We start from the raw sequence: 18841 nt of genomic DNA on the forward strand, positions 1-18841 counted from the left end.
GGTAATGAGGTCCAGGCTGATTTACAGTCAGGGAGGTGAGCGGTGACAACAGGAGAGCAGATGAGTGTGTCATGTAAACAACTTTACAATGTTAATGGGTAATTAAGCAGCGATATTAGTCTAATGGCCACCGACCGTGACAGATTATCTCTCTCTCTCTCTCTCTCTCTCTCTCACACACACACACACACACACACACACACACACACACACACACACGTACACTTACTCTCCTTCTAAGGACCTTCAACTGACATAATTATTACTGTAGCTAATACAGAGCCTGTAGCTAAACCTAACCTTAACTCTAACCTTAACCCTAACCCTAACCTTGACCTTGATATTCCTACCCTCTGGAAATACTTGGTACACAAGTGCCCAGGAGGTTGCGTCTTCCCTGCCTCTTCCTCTTTTTATCCTCTTCTTCTCCTTTTCCTCAATAATTTCTCTCCTCTCCTCCCATCATTAGGGGCCAAGCACTGAAGGTGCATAGGCATCCGCTTGTTATTCTACCTTTCTTATTATTATTATTCCGTTCTTCTTCTGCTGGCTAAGGTGTCTGGCAGTCCGTAGAACTGTCTGGTAAAAAGGTGTGAAACTTGGCATACTGATTGGGGAGGGTCTAAGGAACATTCTTACCAAATTTGGGCCAAGTACTTCCAACGCTCTAGCGCCAATTTGGAAGTGTGTTTATGGTCATACCTTTTGAGCCATGTGCCCAAAATGTTAAAGTCAGACATGCCGGTATTCCCTTAGTCAAGACGAGATGAGATTTTCCACCATCTTGATTTTGTCAAAAACTGGGTTTTTTTCACTACTCTTCCTGCAAATTTTGTTTAATCATCACTAAATTAGGCACATATCTTCGTCAGAGCAGTTTTGAATACTCCAAATGGTTTGCCCTGACAGCGAAGCCACTAAACAAGAAATGAGGCTGTATTTCAACAACGACTTTGCACACTGACACAAAACTTAGGCATTTTTAGGACCATGACTTGAGGCTATGCAACATATTTTGTGACAGTGCCACCTAGTAGTCAAAAGTTATAATATCATGCTAAAAATGCTTATATCTAACTGCCTTTTTTGCTACTCCTCCCCCAGATTTTGTCCAGTCTTCACCAAATTTGGCTCATATCATCTTGAGACATGTCTGAACAAATTTTATAAAAGGAACGCTGATATTCAAAACCATTTTCCCATAACAGACTGGCAAATACCTTTGCCTAAAGTTATGGCTCTGCTCTCCTGTGATTGCTTAGTCAACAATTGTAGCGTGTCTGTGAATGTGAGTCTCACTGAGTCTGAGTGCTTGGCCCCTGAAAATGCTGCTGCAGCTTTAATTTACCTGTTTTTCCTCCTTTCTCCACTATGTTTTCCTGTTCTGTGCTCTTCTTCCTCTTTTTCTTCCCCTCATTTTCCTCCCCATGTCCTAACATTTTTCTGCTTTCTTCTTTTCTTCCTTCATTCTCCAACACGTCTTCCTGTCCTGTCCTCATCTTCCTCATTCTCTCCTTTCCTCATCATTTTCTTTTAACCCCTTTTGCTTTATCTTCTGTTCCTCGCCTCCTTTTCTTCCACTTATTTTCCTTTACCCCTCTCTGTCCTTCATCCTTGTCGTCACTTTTTTTCTTCCTCCTATTGTGATTCTCTTCTCCATTCCCTTCTTCCTTCTATTCTTTCTTTTCTTCTTATTTGATTATTCATATGCAAATCCCTTTCTCGCTGTGTACTTTATATACTTCACTGTATTGTACTCTGTTCATTACCGAGTGTTGCAGTGCGATTATTTATTTTTAGACAGAACATTATTACATAATTTATGTAGCAGTGACAAATTGTGTTTTTAGTGTCTGCGCTTTAGGTTCGAGGCTCGCTGTCCTTTTTCATTTCTGCAGACAAGTGAACAGAACACCAAGTGAAATAAACGAACGAAGAGGATAAACGAGTGCAGATGATGATTGATGAGATGACTCAAAGGCAAACTCGCTTAAATAAATGCAACTCTGCGATTGATTATTAGGCCTGCCTGATTGAAGTCCAGTCACACGCACACACACACACACACACACACGCACACACTACACCCAAACGAAGAAAAATTGCTCAATCGTTCACAACTAAGCCACTGCTGTTCTTTTGTTATTCTCCATTTCCTCTTTCTTGTTCTGTTCATCTCAAATGTCACTCCTTTCTTTCTCTCCAATACTCCCCTCTTTTCCTCTCCATTAATCTCCCTCTGAATTCCCTCCCCCTCATCTAATCTCCCTCTGTTCGTCCTTGTTCCTATTTCACTCATTTCCCCTCCGGTTTGTTTTTTTCCCTCCTTCCTCTCTTTCCTTGGCTCTTCATCTCCCATGCTCCCTTCTCCTCTCTTCCTCCTTATGCTTTTCTCATTTTCCTGTATATTTTTTTCTTCCCTTCCCCGTTTCCTTCTTTTATTCATACACAAATCCCTCTCCCTTCCTCTTTCCTTTGCCTATCTCCCATGCTTTTTTCTGTATTCTTTTATAATTTTCTTCACATCTCCTCTCTTTGCTTCCCTTTCCCACTTTTTCCTCTTTCTTCTCCTTCCTTCCATATTTCTCTTCTTACATCTCATTTATTTCTACTTCTCCTTTCCCCTCTTTTCCTCATTCTCTCTGTCTCTTTATCTGCTTCCTTCTCAGTGCCCTCCACTCCTCCTTTTCCTCTCCACCTGATTGTCCACTCTTGTTCGGACTCTTTATAGCTGCTATAACATGAGGGGGGCATATGCTATGCCCCCCAAGTGTTTTAATCCTTACAGAAATGGTACGAATTTGAGATATCAGGATTCTACTTGCATTCTCATACACTCTTACGGAACTTTTAGAGAATCTTATCATACAGGAGAGATTATGCTGTTTAACATGAAAATGAAATCCATGCACTTTCTCTCTTCTCCTCTCTTATCGTTGCCTCTAATTAGATTCTTCACCTACATATGGTTCATGTAATGTAATGCATCTCAGTAGGATCTTTACCGAGCAATGCAGTGTGAATGTGTAGTGTGTGTGTGTGTGTGTGTGTGTGTGTGTGTTCTCCTCGTCAAATACCCGAAGTGTGTAGTCGGGTAATGAGAGTGTGTCCCTGTGGAAGTGCAGTAATGGAACGTAAACAGATAGAGATCTCAGTTTACACACACACACACACACGTATGCGCTCTCTCTCTCGCTCAGATTACAGTCTGTCTCTATAACACAAGCTTGAAAAAAACACAACTTTCTGAAACAAGAAAACAGGCTTCTTCACAGTCCAGAGTCATGTAAATCTCATACACACACTGGACTATTGACTCTAAATTTGTCTGTACAATTTAAAAAAAATATGGTGGGTAAAAGTCATAAATATAGCTGGATGTTGTAGTGATAAAGCCAAGGTCTTCACACTTACACACACACATACACACACACAGACACACACACACACACACACACACACACACACACACACACACACACACACACACAGAGTATAATAATAGCATCTGCTGCATCTTGCGTTTCTCCGCCCTCTATCTACCTGGACTGAAGTTCCCAGCTTGCATTGCTCCAGGGTAGGTGGTACTGCAGTGTGTCAGTCATCTTGCACGCACACACACACACACACACACACACGCACTTTGTACCGTCAACAAGATGGATCTTTCTTGTTCCCGCTGTGTATTTAGGTTAGTTTTCCACTCCACTCTGTGAGGCAACTCTGCCTCCTCCAGATATTCCATAATTCAGCGCATGCTTTGAAGTCTACTGAATTTGACGTGTTTAGCTTGGCTGTGTGTTCCCTCTTCATTATTGCACGTACTCTGGAGAGTTCTGTTGGGAAGAAACTTTACACTTGCCAATCCAAAATATTTCCAGCTATGATGTCATAATGGTTATTATAGCAGCTGACCAATCAGCAGCTTCGCTTAAGTTCACGCTCAGGTGAACAGTTGACTCTCTGTTCTTGTATTATTTATTTCTTCTTATGCTACAGCACTGTTGTATTCTCAGATCTGTTTAAGATTTATGGAAGGAGTCTCCAGTGTCAGTGCTTTGTAACAGTCAGTTTTCCGATACAGGAAAGTCATTAAGATGCCTTTTTTTGTTTTCCGATACAGGAAAGTCATTAAGGCCTTTTTTTGTTTTAATCTTGATGATTACGGATTACAGCTCATGGAGATCAAAAATCCAGTATCTCAGAATATTAGAATAAAGAATTTATAATACAGAAATGTTGACCTGAGAAGAGCTCTAATCAGATAATTAACTCAAACCACCTGTAAAGGTTTCCTGAGCCTTTAATCTCTCAGTCTGGTTCAGTACACACAACCACAATCATGGGGAAGATGAAAGTTAATTTTGAATTTCATTTGGAAATCAAGGTCCTAGAGTCCGGAGGAAGAGTGGAGAGACACAGAATCCAAGTTGCTTGAAGTCCAGTGTGAAGTTTCCACAGTCAGTGATGATTTGGGGTGCCATGTCATCTGCTGGTGTTGGTCCACTGTGTTTTTTCAAGTCAAGAGTCAATGCAGCGTCTACCAGTCTACAAGTAACTGGTTTGCAGACCATGGTATTACTGTGCTTGATTGGCCAGCCAACTCGCCTGACCTGAACCCCATACAGAATCTATGAGAGACACCAGACCAACAATACAGATGAGCTGAAGGCCGCTATCAAAGCAACCTGGGCTTCCAAAACACCTCAGCAGTGCCACAGGCTGATTGCCTCCATGCCACGCCACATTGATGCAGTAATTTGTGCAAAAGGATTAAAGCACGGACCAAGTATTGAGTGCATAAATTAACATACTTTTCAGAAGGTCGACATTTACATTTACATTTATTCATTTAGTAGACACTTTTATCCACAGTGACTTACAAATGAGAGAATACAAGTAAAACAGACATTTCTGTATTATAAATTCTTTATTCTAATATTGAGATACTGGATTTTTTATTTCTATGAGCTGTAAAAAAAAGGTGAAATATATATATTTCACTTTATGTGTAATGCATCTAGAATATATGAAAATTCTACTTTTTGAATTCAATTATGGAAAAACCTAACTTTTCCACGATATTGTAATTTTTGGGGTGCACCCTGTTGTGTTTTTCCTTATTTCCTTACTTAAATTTTAAATGTATTTTAAATAGTCCTTTTTGTTACCTTTCCATAAGTCTCAGAGTGGCTCTTGTACCAAGATTTCTTCAGTATTCAACAGCCTTTCCCATTACAAATGCTTCACTACACGCTCGCTCCATACATATTTTATTTTACCGTTTAAATAATTGATCATTTATTTTGTTATTCGTGTTTGAAGGTCTATTCATTGGGAAATGTAGCTCTATTCTGCTTACATTTAATGTGCCACAGAGTATGTTACTAAATACATATTTAGGACAGTCTATTCAATATTCTGCCATCAATACTAACTTAGAACAATATTCTGGCTAATCATGGTAATGTCAGGGTTAGGAAGAGTAGAATGAGCAAAGGTACGATACCACCAAGGGGAGTGGTATTAATTAATTAACTATGCTATTAGAGTGAATTAACAAAATAACTATAGTTATGATTAAGTATCATAGTGAACCATTGTGTAAACTAGAGGAATGCATCAGGACTGGGATCCTGTAGGACACAACAAAAAATTTGTGGGAGTGGGAGGTCAAACTTTATGTGGGAGAGAGTGGGATTAGTCAAATTTTCGCCGGGAATAGGTGGAATTGGCCAAAATATCTGCAGGAGAGGGTGATATTGGTTAAAGCTTCTGTGAAAGAGGGTGGGATTGGTCAAACTTTCAGCAGGAAAGTACAGGATTGCCAAACATTCTGTGGGATTAGGGCAAAGATCAAACTTTCTGCAGGAGAGGGCAGGACTGGACAAACCTTCTGTGGGAGAGGGAAGGACTGGACACACTTTCTGTGGGAGAGGGAAGGACTGGACACACTTTCTGTGGGAGAGGGAAGGACGACACACTTTCTGTGGGAGAGGGAAGGACGACACACTTTCTGTGGGAGAGGGAAGGACTGGACAACCTTTCTGTGGGAGAGGGAAGGACTGGACACTTTTTGTGGGAGAGGGAAGGACTGGACACACTTTCTGTGGGAGAGGGAAGGACAACACACTTTCTGTGGGAGAGGGAAGGACTGGACAACCTTTCTGTGGGAGAGGGAAGGACTGGACACACTTTTTGTGGGAGAGGGAAGGACTGGACACACTTTCTGTGGGAGAGGGAAGGACTGGACAACCTTTCTGTGGGAGAGGGAAGGACTGGACAACCTTTCTGTCGGAGAGGGAAGGACTGGACAACCTTTCTGTCGGAGAGGGAAGGACTGGACAAACCTTCTGTGGGAGAGTTCAAGATTAGGTTAAACCTTCTGCAAACCATCTGCTTGAACCTTCTATGAGAGACGGTTAGATTGGTCAAAGCTTCTGTGGTAGAGGGCAGGCTTGGACAGACTTTCTGCAGGTGAAGACAGGGTTGGTCAAACCTTCTGTAGTAGGGAGGGGGAATGTTCAAACATTCTGCAGCAGCAGGCAGGATTGGTCAAACCTGTTCTAGAGGGGGGAATTATCAAACTTTATGTAGCAAAGGGCAGGACTAATCAACCTTTCTGTGGGAGAGAGGAGAACAGTCAAACATTCTATGGGAACAGATCCTACACACACCTCTACAATAAACTTTAGGGATATTTGAAAAAACTTCTGACTTCTGCATCCTACCTTCCATCTTACCATCTTATATTCTGCAACTTCTCAAATGAATTTATGCATCTCATTCACTCTGCCCCACAATTCATGTCTAACTAGTGTCTCTATTACACTATTAAACAATCAAATGCATAGAAATCTGTTCTAACAAGGATTCATCTACCAGAATTTAGTGTACAGCTTCAGAAAGGAGTGAAGAGCTCTGTTGGAGTCAAGAGCACTGTTGGTGGATGCGGTTGCTGTATTTCGAGCACAGAGAGAGAATAAAGGAGAAAAGATAGTCACATTCTGTAAGGTAGTGGTGTGTGTAATCCCTGAGTGCACCCGGTTCACTTCGTATCCTCATTTCACATCCATGTTTGTGGTTATATTTAGAGCGGATAGCTTTTGATGCGCAAGAATTGAATGTTCTTTTGCAGAATTTTTCTCCCTTTGATCATCAAAGTGAGAAACCAAATAAATTAAATGTCTATATGAAGTTTCAGTATAAGTTTCACAAGACTCGTGAATATGCGCTGTTTGGTTTCTTCTTGCTCTTCATTATTGACAGCCAGCCCTTTTATTTCTTGCATTGTGCTTATATAATGCTGCTATGCGGCGTCAGAGGAGTTGGACTGATCTGAATTTTTTAGCATCTGTTTGTTTGCCCTTTTTTTTCTTTTTTTTTTTTTAGGGATTTTGCATACGTGGCTCGGGATAAAAACACACATGTGCTGAAATGTCACGTGTTCCAGTGTGACAGTCCTGCAGAAGCCATCGCTGCCAGCCTGAACCAGATCTGCTCCAGGGTGAGACACTGTCTGTGTTCTGACGAAACTAAATAAGTGTCCTGTGGGGGGGTGTGAATGATGGCCTTGATGTGATTCTAAAATGTATTTTTGGTCAGATTTAAAGGTACGACTTGTAATTTTTCAAAGCGCTTCACAGACTTATAACAATCACTTTATTTTATTTCTCATTTCTCGGCATATGCTAATCGTTACAATCATAATATACCTTGCAATATACTGTATTAAAGCAAACTTCAGTAGGAGTAGGTTTATATTAGCGCACTCATTCCAATGTGTTATTGTTTATGGAAGGAGTCTCCAGTGTGTATATATATATATATATATATATATATATATATATATATATATATATATATATATATATATATATATAAATATATATAAAATTTACATTAAACGCCACCAGGTGTAAGATAGATGATCCAGGTGTTTACTTGTGTGAAGTGTTGTTATTAGGGGTAATCTGAGACTTCTGCGCTGTATTCCTCCAGATTATGGCGGAGAAGAAGAACGGTAAAACGGTGAGCGGCTCGTCTCTGACCAGCATCGACGTCCCACTACAAGGTAACGGCACCACATGAACAGTGAAGCATGTACTTTTAAAAGAGTAAAGTTCCTCAGGAAATTAGCTAACCGCTAAACACTCACAAACATAACTCTAGAGCTCCCTTTCTTTTTGTTCATCATTTCTTTTTAACTCTGTCTCTTTTGTTCTTTCTTCTTTTTTTTACTTAAGGTTTTTCTTAAGATTTTGTTCTTTTTGCCAGTCTTTTTTTTCCTTCCTTGGAACCTTTCCTTACTTTCCTTTCTTCATGTTGATATTTTATTCCTTTGTTGGATTGTTCTTTCTTTTTACCTCAGTCTTGTGTGTTTGTGTGTTTTGTTTATTCCTCCTAGCTGCATTTTCCTTTAGATGTTCTTTTTTATGGCTTTATTTCTTTATTGTCGATCTGCCTTTCTTTCAGTTCATTCCTCCCGTCATTGTTCCTTTTTCATTTTTTCTTTATTTCTTTTACTTGGTTTTTTTTAAACCTTTCTTTCTTTCTTTCTTTCTTTTCAGCATTTCTTTTTCTTCCTTGCATTTTCTTTGTAAGATTTATTTTGATCTTTATTACCTGTATCATCCATCCATTCTTTCATATTTTTGTTTTTTATTTCATTGTATTTTATCGTATATTTTATTTTCCATTGTATTTCATTGTTTATTCTTTTTATTTTGCACAGTTTTCTAGTTTGTTTCTCTTTTGCTTCCTTAATTTTGATTATTCTTTCTTTCTATTTTTTTTTTTACTTCAGTCTTTTAAAAAACATTTTGTTCTTTTGACCAGTTTCTCATTTTCTATCTTTTGTCCTTCTTTCAGTAAAAAAGTACTTTCTGTAGCTCTGTAATGTTCTCAGCCTCATGTGTGTGTTTTCTCTCAGTAGACTTTCCCACACCAAAGACCGAACTACAGCAGAGCTTCCATGTTCTGTACCTGGGAATGACCTCTGTGTCTCGTCCCATAGGTAACACACACACACACACACACACACACAAATGTATTTGTATAAACATAGTCAGGGTTCCCACTTTAAGTCAAATGTAAAATTCCATGACTTTCCATGACCAAAATCTTGGGTTTCCATGACCTACTGTATGAAGAATGGTACAATGCACTGCCTGGAATTTACTGAGCAGAAAAAAAAAGAACTATTTTAAACCATTAAATCTGTAAGCTACATTTCTTGGTTAACAGACATTTTATTCAGCACAAGTACAAATCAAAATTTCTCCTGTGTTGAGTAAATGCCAAACAACCGCGAGGCAAAATAGCTACAAAATGAATTCTACGGGCCAAGCGCCATCATAAAATAGGACATTATATTTACCTCAATAACTGTAAAGAAGCGGTAGGAAATGACCATTTCGACAGGTTGTCCCAGCTTGTAACTTCTAACCATTTCTGGCATTCAGTGCATTGTAATCTACTGTCAATGGAGGGTTTTTAGTAATGTATACAGCTCATGCATTGTAATGAGTGCCCATCGATTACAATGGACTTAACATCATAACAACAAAAGGAACTACAAAGCTGGGACAACCTGCCGAAATGGTAATTTTCTACCGCTTCTTTACAGTTATTGAGGTAAATATATTATCCTTTTTTACGGTGTAGCTTGGCCCTGTAGAATGCATTTTGTAGCTATTTTGCCTCGCAGTTGTTTGGCATTTATTCAACACGGGAAATTTTGATTGGTACATGTTCTGAATGAAATGTTGGGCGCAGGGGGCCCAGGTTGAAAAATACCAAAGTTTTCATTTAAGCATAATGATTTTAGAGGTTAAATGCTCTGAAAGATTTTCTGTTTTTCATCAAGTTCCTCGTTTAGTCTTTTAATTTCTTCACATTTATTTTTTGCAGACTGTCTTAGACTGTTTGACTTGGCAATGAATGTAAGATTCCCTACATGTTCTGCCTTTAATGCAAATTCATCTGCAGATTGCTCCATGGATGAAGCATCTCTCTGAAGTCTTTTTCTTTAGGTCATCAATCTCATCACAAAGAGCCTTCCGTTTTATGTTTAATTTTTCTGCCCCTTTCAATTTTTTCTGTTCCTCAAGATGAGAGCGGTATCGCTGTCTTGCAGAGGATGTGGGTTTAAGTAAAGCACTAGTTAGTACAAAGTTGTCAATGCCACATATGGACCTCAAATGGTCACAGACAAGACTCTGTGCACTGTATGTGTGTTCCCTCATGTTTTCCATCTCAGTTTGTCTATTGACTGAAAAGCCTCTTTCCACAGATGCATTTCCATGCGAGAGCAATTTCAGAAGTGCCCCAGTATTCCAGTTTTTCATAGGCTTTCTCTCCTGCCATCATTTAGTAGAAAAGGGTATGTACTGTACCCGACCTGTGACAGGATCAAAGTTGATGAAATCAGCCGTTCTGTTTGCTACAGCCTCATTAATAAACATCCTGTACTGTTTCAGAATATCATCAGAGTCATTCTCATCAACTCGATTGGTCTCAGTCAGAAGTTTGAGAATTCTTTTCAATTTTTTAAGGCATTTCCAGCTGCCATCCTCCTAGGATCTAAGGAATCCATGTTACGCACTAAAGTGTAATGTAGTGGGGACTTCTCTTGTAATTTCCCTGCAAGAGTCTGTAGGCACTTTCTATAATCCATCCTGAACACCAACTCTCACTGATTTTCTTTGAAACCACAAGATCCTTCAATATTTTGTCAGCAGAGAAACCAACATCAACTCTATTTGCAGGAGTGAGATAGTTTTTGTCTGTAACATCTATCGACATCAACTTTGATACTGAGTTTGCAATGACATCAGACACTATAAAGTGCCCCATAATTGACTTTATAACATTAGAAAGATCTGCACCCAGAAAGGGAATCATAGGTCTGTCTGTTTGATATAGATTCAAGAAAGGCACAACCTCTTTTGAAAATGACAAGTGAAAGGCCAACTTTGCAGGCGTAACTGGTCTCATAAACAGAAAACACATTGCTCTAATTAACATTAACACATGAACTAAATTCTGAAGATCAAAGTAAGATTTCTTATCTTATTGAATGTTATTGAATCATATTAACAGAATTAATTGACTGAATTCTTAAAAACCTCCCGTTAGTCTCACATTCACTCACCACAAGCAAAAGCATTTCTACTTCATCACTGACATCAATCTGGTAATATAGAATATCAACTTTATATATATATATATATTAACATTAACTGGATATGAAATATACTACTCTACAAATATATTTTTCTGTTCAATATATACCTTTTTTTTCAACTCATCTTCATTTAAATCTTTCAACGGTGTACTGGCCCTTTAATTCAGCGCGAGCAGCTCGAACAGTGAGGCAAAAAAAAAAATTTGACTTGATGCGAAACTCCTGCTTCACTGCTGCAGCTTCCGATGTAAAATTTTAGCAGTGCAGAGCTTTACACACAGCATGAAACCGATGTGTTTTCCTGCCCTCTTTTGATTGACAGAATATAATCGGCCCTGGTCATCGGATGTTTTTAAACTATCGGCCCATAGCGTGAAAAATTGCCTTTACATCGGTGCATCTCTAATCTGCACCCTTTTTAAATGCCCCATGCAAACTATGCAGGCCATAGCTTCCTACATTCAGTAGCACAGTATTGACATCTCGCTCAAGTTCAGCTTGTATAAGGTCCTGGAATTTAAAATTGACAATAGGTCCATACATTGACAGCTGCACAAGATCTTTATAACTTAACCCCTCTGTTGACTTGTGGAAGTCTTCCACCATGTCCTTTGCTGTAGAGTGGCCCATGAATTCAGAATTGAAATAGCATGTAGCGACAGCATCATTGTCTCGAAATCTTAAATGAATGTCCATTTGATTTGTTTGGGTCTTCCTGTTCAAGCTTTAATCAAACAGCAAAACATATCCATTCTTCAGAGACTTGATCCTGTCCATCAGCAGTGATTTGCAGTATGGTGCTATGCCAAAAATGGTCAAATAAGAGGATTTAGTCCCTCCACATTGAAAACTGCTGGCAATGGCGCTATGTGGGAACATTCTTTTGAACAGAGACCCTGTAAAAGAAAAGAAATGGACAAAGCTGTAATGTATTTATATTCTCCAAACATAGACTTCACATATTTTCCCATAAAATCTATTTAACTGCAATCCAATGTAGTAATCAGTAATCACTTTAGATGAAAGTGCTTGCAAAATGCATTAATAAATAATCAAATTGCAACTGTCTCATCAACTCAATTATAAGTTTCATTATGCATCCTAGTTGATGTCTTTGTAGATATGATTAATGAAGGAAGGATCAAGTTATCAATATGAAAATGACAATCGCCTTCCAAAATATTTTGATAAATGGTCTGCACCTATATAGCGCTTTTTTTTAACCTTAGCAGTTCTACAAAGCACTTTACACTGTGTCTCATTCACCCATTCACACACACACACACACACACACACACACGGTAGCAGAGCTGCTGTGCAAGGCGCTAACTTGCCATCGGGAGCAACTTGGGGTTGAGTGTCTTGCCCAAGGACACTTCGGCATGTGGAATCATGCGGGCTGCAAATCAAACCGCCAACCCTACAATTAGTGGACAACCCACTCTACCACCTGAGCCACAGCCGGCATCTTGTTAATGGCATTTCATCATGTCTAAGATAATGCCATATTATTGGGCAGTGGGCAGTGATGGCTTAGCGGTTACTTTGGGTTACTGAGCAGAAGGTCGGGGGTTCAAGCCCTGGCTCTGCCAAGCTGCCACTGTTGGGCCTTTGAGCAAGACCCTTAACCCTCTCTCTGCTGTATCATGGCTGACCCTGCACTCTGACCCCAACTTCCTGACATGCTGGGGTATGTGAAGAAAAGAATTTCACTGTGCTGTGACCAATAAAGACTCATTTATTAGTATATTAGCATACTTAGTTCTACTAACTGCATTTGTAATAATGTATTTCTCTGCACATGATGTAGACATGCTGGCTCACAGGCTATATCCACTTTGCTGAAGCAATCGCTGACTGGTATATTATATTAATAAAGAATCTATATAATTCGTTATATTTTGTTCTTTGTTACTAACATAGCTGAATATCTGAGGATTTACATTCATCCCAATTTCATAACGCAACAACAATGCGTCTTAACCGTACAGTCTATGGTCTTAACACACCATGTAAGAAACGACTAATTGCTCGCGAGCCAGAGAGGATGAGTTTAAGGTTAACACTGATGAAAAAGTATCTGCTGCTCTCACATTACTTCCATTACAAAACCTGACATTTGATGGTATAACGGCCACACTAACTATACTGACTAGTACATCTTCCCTGGGATTGCACCAATATCTAAAGAAATGAAATCTCTAATGTTGCATGACGAAAGACAGTTGCAGAGGCTACCATTTTTCTAGTGTTAGCTAAGGATAGTAACGTTAGTACGTTAGATGTAACTAACGTTAGCTCGCAGCTAGCAACTAACTTTGCCATATTTTACAAGGTCGGTGATCACTAATGCTACACCAGACATACACTAATAGAGCTGATGATAAAGAGTAGGTATGTAGCACTTTGTTCTGATGAACTGTACGACCAGTGGGACTCAGTAAGCTTCAGACACCACAAGATTTCAGCCTCCAGGGTCTTTGCTGGTGCTAAGCCAAGATGTACTCCACTGTGTCTCATTCTGCAGTCATTACTGTTGAGGCTGGACGTGGTTTCATTCGACTGCATCATTCGACTGCATTTCTCTTGGTGTCGGCTGGAGAAGAGCAGTGATAGGCACTTGGGTAATGTTAGAAGTTGAAGGTGATGCTCCAGTCGGCAATATGCTTCTTACCGTTCATGTGGGTGCGAAGGGCCCCGTCTCCCGTATTTGAAATCTCGACCGTAGTTCTGCAAACTTTACATATAGCTTTTCTGTCATCAACTTTTACAACCCAGTCTGTAAAGTCTAAATTTTCAAGCCACATGTCTTTAAATGGACATTTTCCAGGCATGTTTGCCTTTGTTAACACTAGATGCAGGATACTACGTTGAAAGGTGTCACAGAAGATGTACAGAGCCACGTAATGATCTAGAATCACTTTTTAGCTAATACATTTAAAAAATTTACAAACAAAATTCCCTGATATTCCCTGACTTCGACCCCAAAATTATAAAATTCCTTGACTTTCCATGACTGGAATAGACTTTTATTAAAATTCCATGACATTCCAGAAATTACATGACCCGTGGGAACCCTATTTACACACTCTCTCTCTCTCTCTCTCTCTCAGGGATGGACATTATAAATGGAGCGATTGACAGTCTGCTGTCGTCCACGGGGAAGGATGACTGGACCGCAGTGCTGCTGAATGTGGAAGATGCAACAGTCAGCGTTATCAAAGAGAAGGTCAATTTCTTCATCCACAGCCATTATCCTAGTGTGTGTGTGTGTGTGTGTGTGTTTAGGAGAGGGAAGGGGGAGTGCTGAATAAATGTCGATTGTACTTCTTGTTGTTTACAGGCCTTAAAGAGAGAAATAACAAATAGGCAAGAAAGGGACAGAAAAGGTAAAGATGAAACGAACACAGCAACTCACTCCAGCGTGTGTGTGTGTGTGTGTGTGTGTGTATGTATATGTGTGCAGGAGGAGGAGGAGGAAGTGCTGGTGGAGTGTCGCGTGCGTTTCCTGTCGTTTATGGGCGTCGGCCATGACGTGCACACGTTCGCCTTCATCATGGACACGGGCAACCAGCACTTCCAGTGTCACGTGTTCTGGTGTGAGCCCAACGCAGGGAGCGTGTCCGAAGCTGTGCAGTCTGCCTGCGTGGTAAACCTCAAACACACACACACATTTCTGTATGACATCATCATTTCTGTTGTTTATATTGTGCTGTACTGTGACACTGATATATCGTCCCAGCCATCACACACCCACTTGAATACATTTTAATCAGAAGGCAGCTCAAGCATGTTTGGGAATCATTTTTGTCTCATTTAGCACCTAGAGCTTCTAATTTTGGCCGAATTTGATGGTTCAGCAGTATTTAAATAGCTGTTGCTCCTTTGGGATATATGTGTAATAGGTTTATAATAAAATATCAAGTGTATAGGGCGCTAATATTTATGACACACAAGGCCATTTTAGATCGCCCTGAACGTAGTGTCTGCTGAGCTGGAGCTACAAGACTAACCTCCTGCTCGGAATCTCTCTCTCTCTCTCAATCCTTTCTTTCTGCTTCCTCCTTTCTTTCTCTCTCTTTACCAGCTGCGCTATCAGAAATGCCTGGTCTCTCACTCTTCCTCTCAGAAGCCCTCCACCTGTTCCTCTCCATCTTCTTCGGACTCCGTGACCCGCCGCGTAACTACCAGTGTGAAGCGCGGCGTCCAGTCCATCATAGACACTCTGAAAAAGAAGCCCGCCCCTGAGCTGCCCCACCAATGACGGTGCAGCTCGACTACGATCACCGGCAGGACATGTAAATAAAAACAATTAGCTCTGTACGGCCAAGGAGAAACAAACGATCCAAAACCAGGAAAGTGCAAATGAAGAGATGAATGAAGTGAAGTGAAGATGAAGAGATGAATTATGGGTGAAGCTTCACCTGTAGCTCTTTGAACTTTGACCGTCTCTAGGCGCTCCCTGAAGCATGCCTTGGACAAAACACACACAATTACACTCATTTTTAAGCCAACAGACACACAACCACAATGTGTTTGAGCTGTGTATTACTCTGGTACCATCATGTTGATGTCAGTGAAGACACACTTTTTTCATGTCTGATGTCATAATCACATTACACCATTGTGGTGCACCGTTACACCATTGTGGTGCACCGTTACACCATTGCGGTTGTTCTGAAAGTCTCGGTGTGTTAACGCGAGCCTCGATACAAAACAACGCTGTAATTTACGCTGTAATTTCCGTTTAAAAATATGAAACCTAACGTGGTTAAGTGGGTGAAATGTTGAGTCCGCCAGGTTCCGTTAGAGAACCGCTTGCACATGATTAAAGTATCCTATTTTTGGGGCTATAAGTTGTTTCCTGGTGTCAGACCCACTCTTCCCCAACAACCCCCTAAAATTCTCCCTTGAGAAAAACATTAATGTAGCACGTTATTTTTAAAAAAAAAAAATTATATCCGTCTTATAAACTGAACTTCTTTAAGAGCCCCCTACTGGTAAAGTCTGGTGTAGTGTTTGTCCCGTTAGTGTTGCCATAGTTCAGTATTGTTTCCTGAGCTGAAAGTTTTGATACAGTCCTGATTTGATTTGGTACGTGTCTTACAGTAATTGCAAGATGACACACTGAGAAATTAGCTAAACGACATTTTGTTTGGAGACGGTAAGCTACATTTTTCACCTGCTCTAAACTAATGGTGACGTGGTTTGTAAATTGGAGATTACGGATGTATAGAGCTGAAATCCTTTGACCACGGCAGAAACTCTGAATTTCCCAAATTCAGACATTACCATGCTATTAATTATTCTACAAGAACATCCTTTCCAGTAAGTCCTCATGTAGCGTCTCTATGGGATTTTCAATGTGACGTTAGTGTAAAAGTAACATACCTTTCTACGAACTTGTGTGTAACCACTACTGTACACCTAACAACTAAGCTAAGCAGCAATGGGCAACTAAGCTAATGTAAAAATGATAAACGTTACTTTACAGTGTAACCTTTTGTTTAAGGTTTGTATCGTATGGGCGTGTAGCGACTTGTGGGTGTGGCATGTCCAGCTGTTTTTAAAGTCTGATTGAAAAGAAATGTTAAAAATACTATATATAACCTACTGCGGAAGTCATTCACTGTTATTTTTGTTTAAAATATGTTTTAATATTATAATAAAACCTGAGGCAAGATTAAGCTGCGGTTACCATTTTTCCCAATTTCGGCACCACCGAGGATTGGTCTGCAGATTTTACCAGCGCTAATTATGTACTGTGTCACAACCAACTTGTGTAAAATGGAAATTTTTTCTAATCAAAACTCACTGCAACCAAGGCTCAGTGTGGCAGGCATACATGGGCAGCAAATGCTTGACTCTCAACTTTGTCGACATGAATGAAAAAGGACAAAGAAAAGTGTCTCACATTCTGGAAAATACAGTAAGCAAAGTGTAACTCACCTGTGTCCTTCACTCACCATATTAATGTTCATAATGTCCCTGTGCTAATAAAGGCATTTCAAAAACATGCAGCTGTGTCAAAGGTTTAATTCTGCTACACGGGTTTCAGCCTAGAGAATAAAACAGGTATTAATAATTATTATACAAAAATAGAATGTCATTTGGTTGTTGAGCGGAAACACAAGAAGAGACAAAGGCAATACTTTTGGCAGTATTATATGGAGTTATATATATACATATACACATAATTAAACTAAACATACATGCATATAACACACATAGAATCCAAAGTCAGTGTTATACATATTGATTAACTCAACTGACATTTCAAATATTACACACATACCCCCCCAACCCATCGCTTTGATAAGTACCATATCCCAATCACATCCACTGTTGTCTTATCTTGTCTACTACTTTGTCTTATAACTGTCCTCTCCATGTCCTGCACCCACTAACCTTTAAATACAAAGTACAACACATATGAAAACATGAAGAAAATAAAATAAAGTGTTAATGCTCCTTCAAAGTGTGGGCAGGAGGGGAGGGGTTGGCGGCCCCAAAAAAAAAAAAACCAAACAAACAAAATTACATATATTCAATTCAATTCAATGAAATTTTATTTGTATAGTGCTTTTTACAATGGACACTGTCTCAAAGCAGCTTTACAGAAACATATAAACACGGTATACAGATTTTAAATGTGCAAATTTAAATTGAGCAAGCCGGTGGCGACGGTGGCAAGGAAAAACTCCCTAAGATGTTAAGAGGAAGAAACCTTGAGAGGAACCAGATATATATATATATATATATATATATATATATATATATATATATATACATATATATATATATATATATATATATATACACATATACTGTATATGTGTGTGTGTGTGTGTGTGTCAGAGCCACGGGCGTATGCTGCTCCCGAATCGTGTGTGTGTCAGTGGGGCAGGGCGTGAACAGTTCCTCCAGTTTTGGTACAACAGAGGGGTTTTGATCTTGACCGGAGCAGATTCTGGACACAAGGATGGGAACTGAGGAGGAGGAAACGAAATCAACACAGGACGCAGGACTTCATGTCTGCCTCTGGGTGGGGCAGAGGGCGGATATACAGGAACAGCAGCTCGGCGGCCGTTGGTTCGATTCAAGGTTCTATGGGATGGTGCAAGCCCCTTGTTAAAGGCGGTGATAGTGAGTCCGTTGATGGACGAGGCAGAGTCTGTGTTCAATAAGATGGGGTTTGTGGTGGAGAAGGTGTGGGCGGTGTTGGATGGTGAAGCTTGGCTTGTATAAGACAAGGTGAGGCCTGTGGCGGAGGAGAGGGTGGAGGTAGGTCCTGTGATAAAGGAGGCTTGGCTTGGATTGGAGAAGGTGGAGGTTTTGGAGGAGGCGGGTTTGCACGAGTGCTGCGGATGAGTTGGTTTGGATTTTCCTGAGAGAAAGTGAAAGAGATGGACAAAAAAGCATTAGGAATAGAGATTCATAGGCTTAAGGATGTAAGAAAAAAGACAGAGAGGTTGCAGAAAGATTTTGTTTAAGATGAACTATCAAATTTATCTTGTCATAATTAAATTAAGCCAAATTATAAAGCTACCACATTTTACCAAAACATACACTATATGGCCAAACCTTTGTTGACACTTGATCACACCTACATGTGGTTCTTCCCCAAACTGTTGCCAAATTGGAAGCACACAA

At 39.9% G+C, this 18841-nt stretch overlaps 2 protein-coding genes across 5 annotated transcripts in view; one reads left to right on the forward strand and one right to left on the reverse strand.

The window, feature by feature from the left end:
• LOC128623119 (amyloid beta precursor protein binding family B member 2) overlaps positions 1-17631 on the forward strand; it is a 45265-nt gene extending 27634 nt beyond the window's left edge. The window contains exons 9-14 of the mRNA XM_053650009.1: positions 7393-7507; positions 8002-8074; positions 8933-9016; positions 14302-14417; positions 14655-14837; positions 15276-17631. Coding sequence (XP_053505984.1) covers positions 7393-7507; positions 8002-8074; positions 8933-9016; positions 14302-14417; positions 14655-14837; positions 15276-15452 — 748 coding nt within the window. The 3' untranslated portion in view covers positions 15453-17631. The remainder of the gene's footprint in view (positions 1-7392; positions 7508-8001; positions 8075-8932; positions 9017-14301; positions 14418-14654; positions 14838-15275) is intronic.
• A 399-nt stretch (positions 17632-18030) lies between these two features.
• LOC128623128 (putative methyltransferase NSUN7) overlaps positions 18031-18841 on the reverse strand; it is a 67209-nt gene continuing 66398 nt past the window's right edge. For all 4 annotated transcript variants that reach the window (XM_053650022.1, XM_053650017.1, XM_053650027.1 and 1 more), the window contains one exon: positions 18031-18575. In XM_053650022.1, the coding sequence (XP_053505997.1) occupies positions 18043-18575 (533 nt within the window). In that variant the 3' untranslated portion in view covers positions 18031-18042. The remainder of the gene's footprint in view (positions 18576-18841) is intronic.

Source organism: Ictalurus furcatus, chromosome 2, assembly GCF_023375685.1.
Source record: "Ictalurus furcatus strain D&B chromosome 2, Billie_1.0, whole genome shotgun sequence".
Classification (NCBI taxonomy): domain Eukaryota; kingdom Metazoa; phylum Chordata; class Actinopteri; order Siluriformes; family Ictaluridae; genus Ictalurus; species Ictalurus furcatus.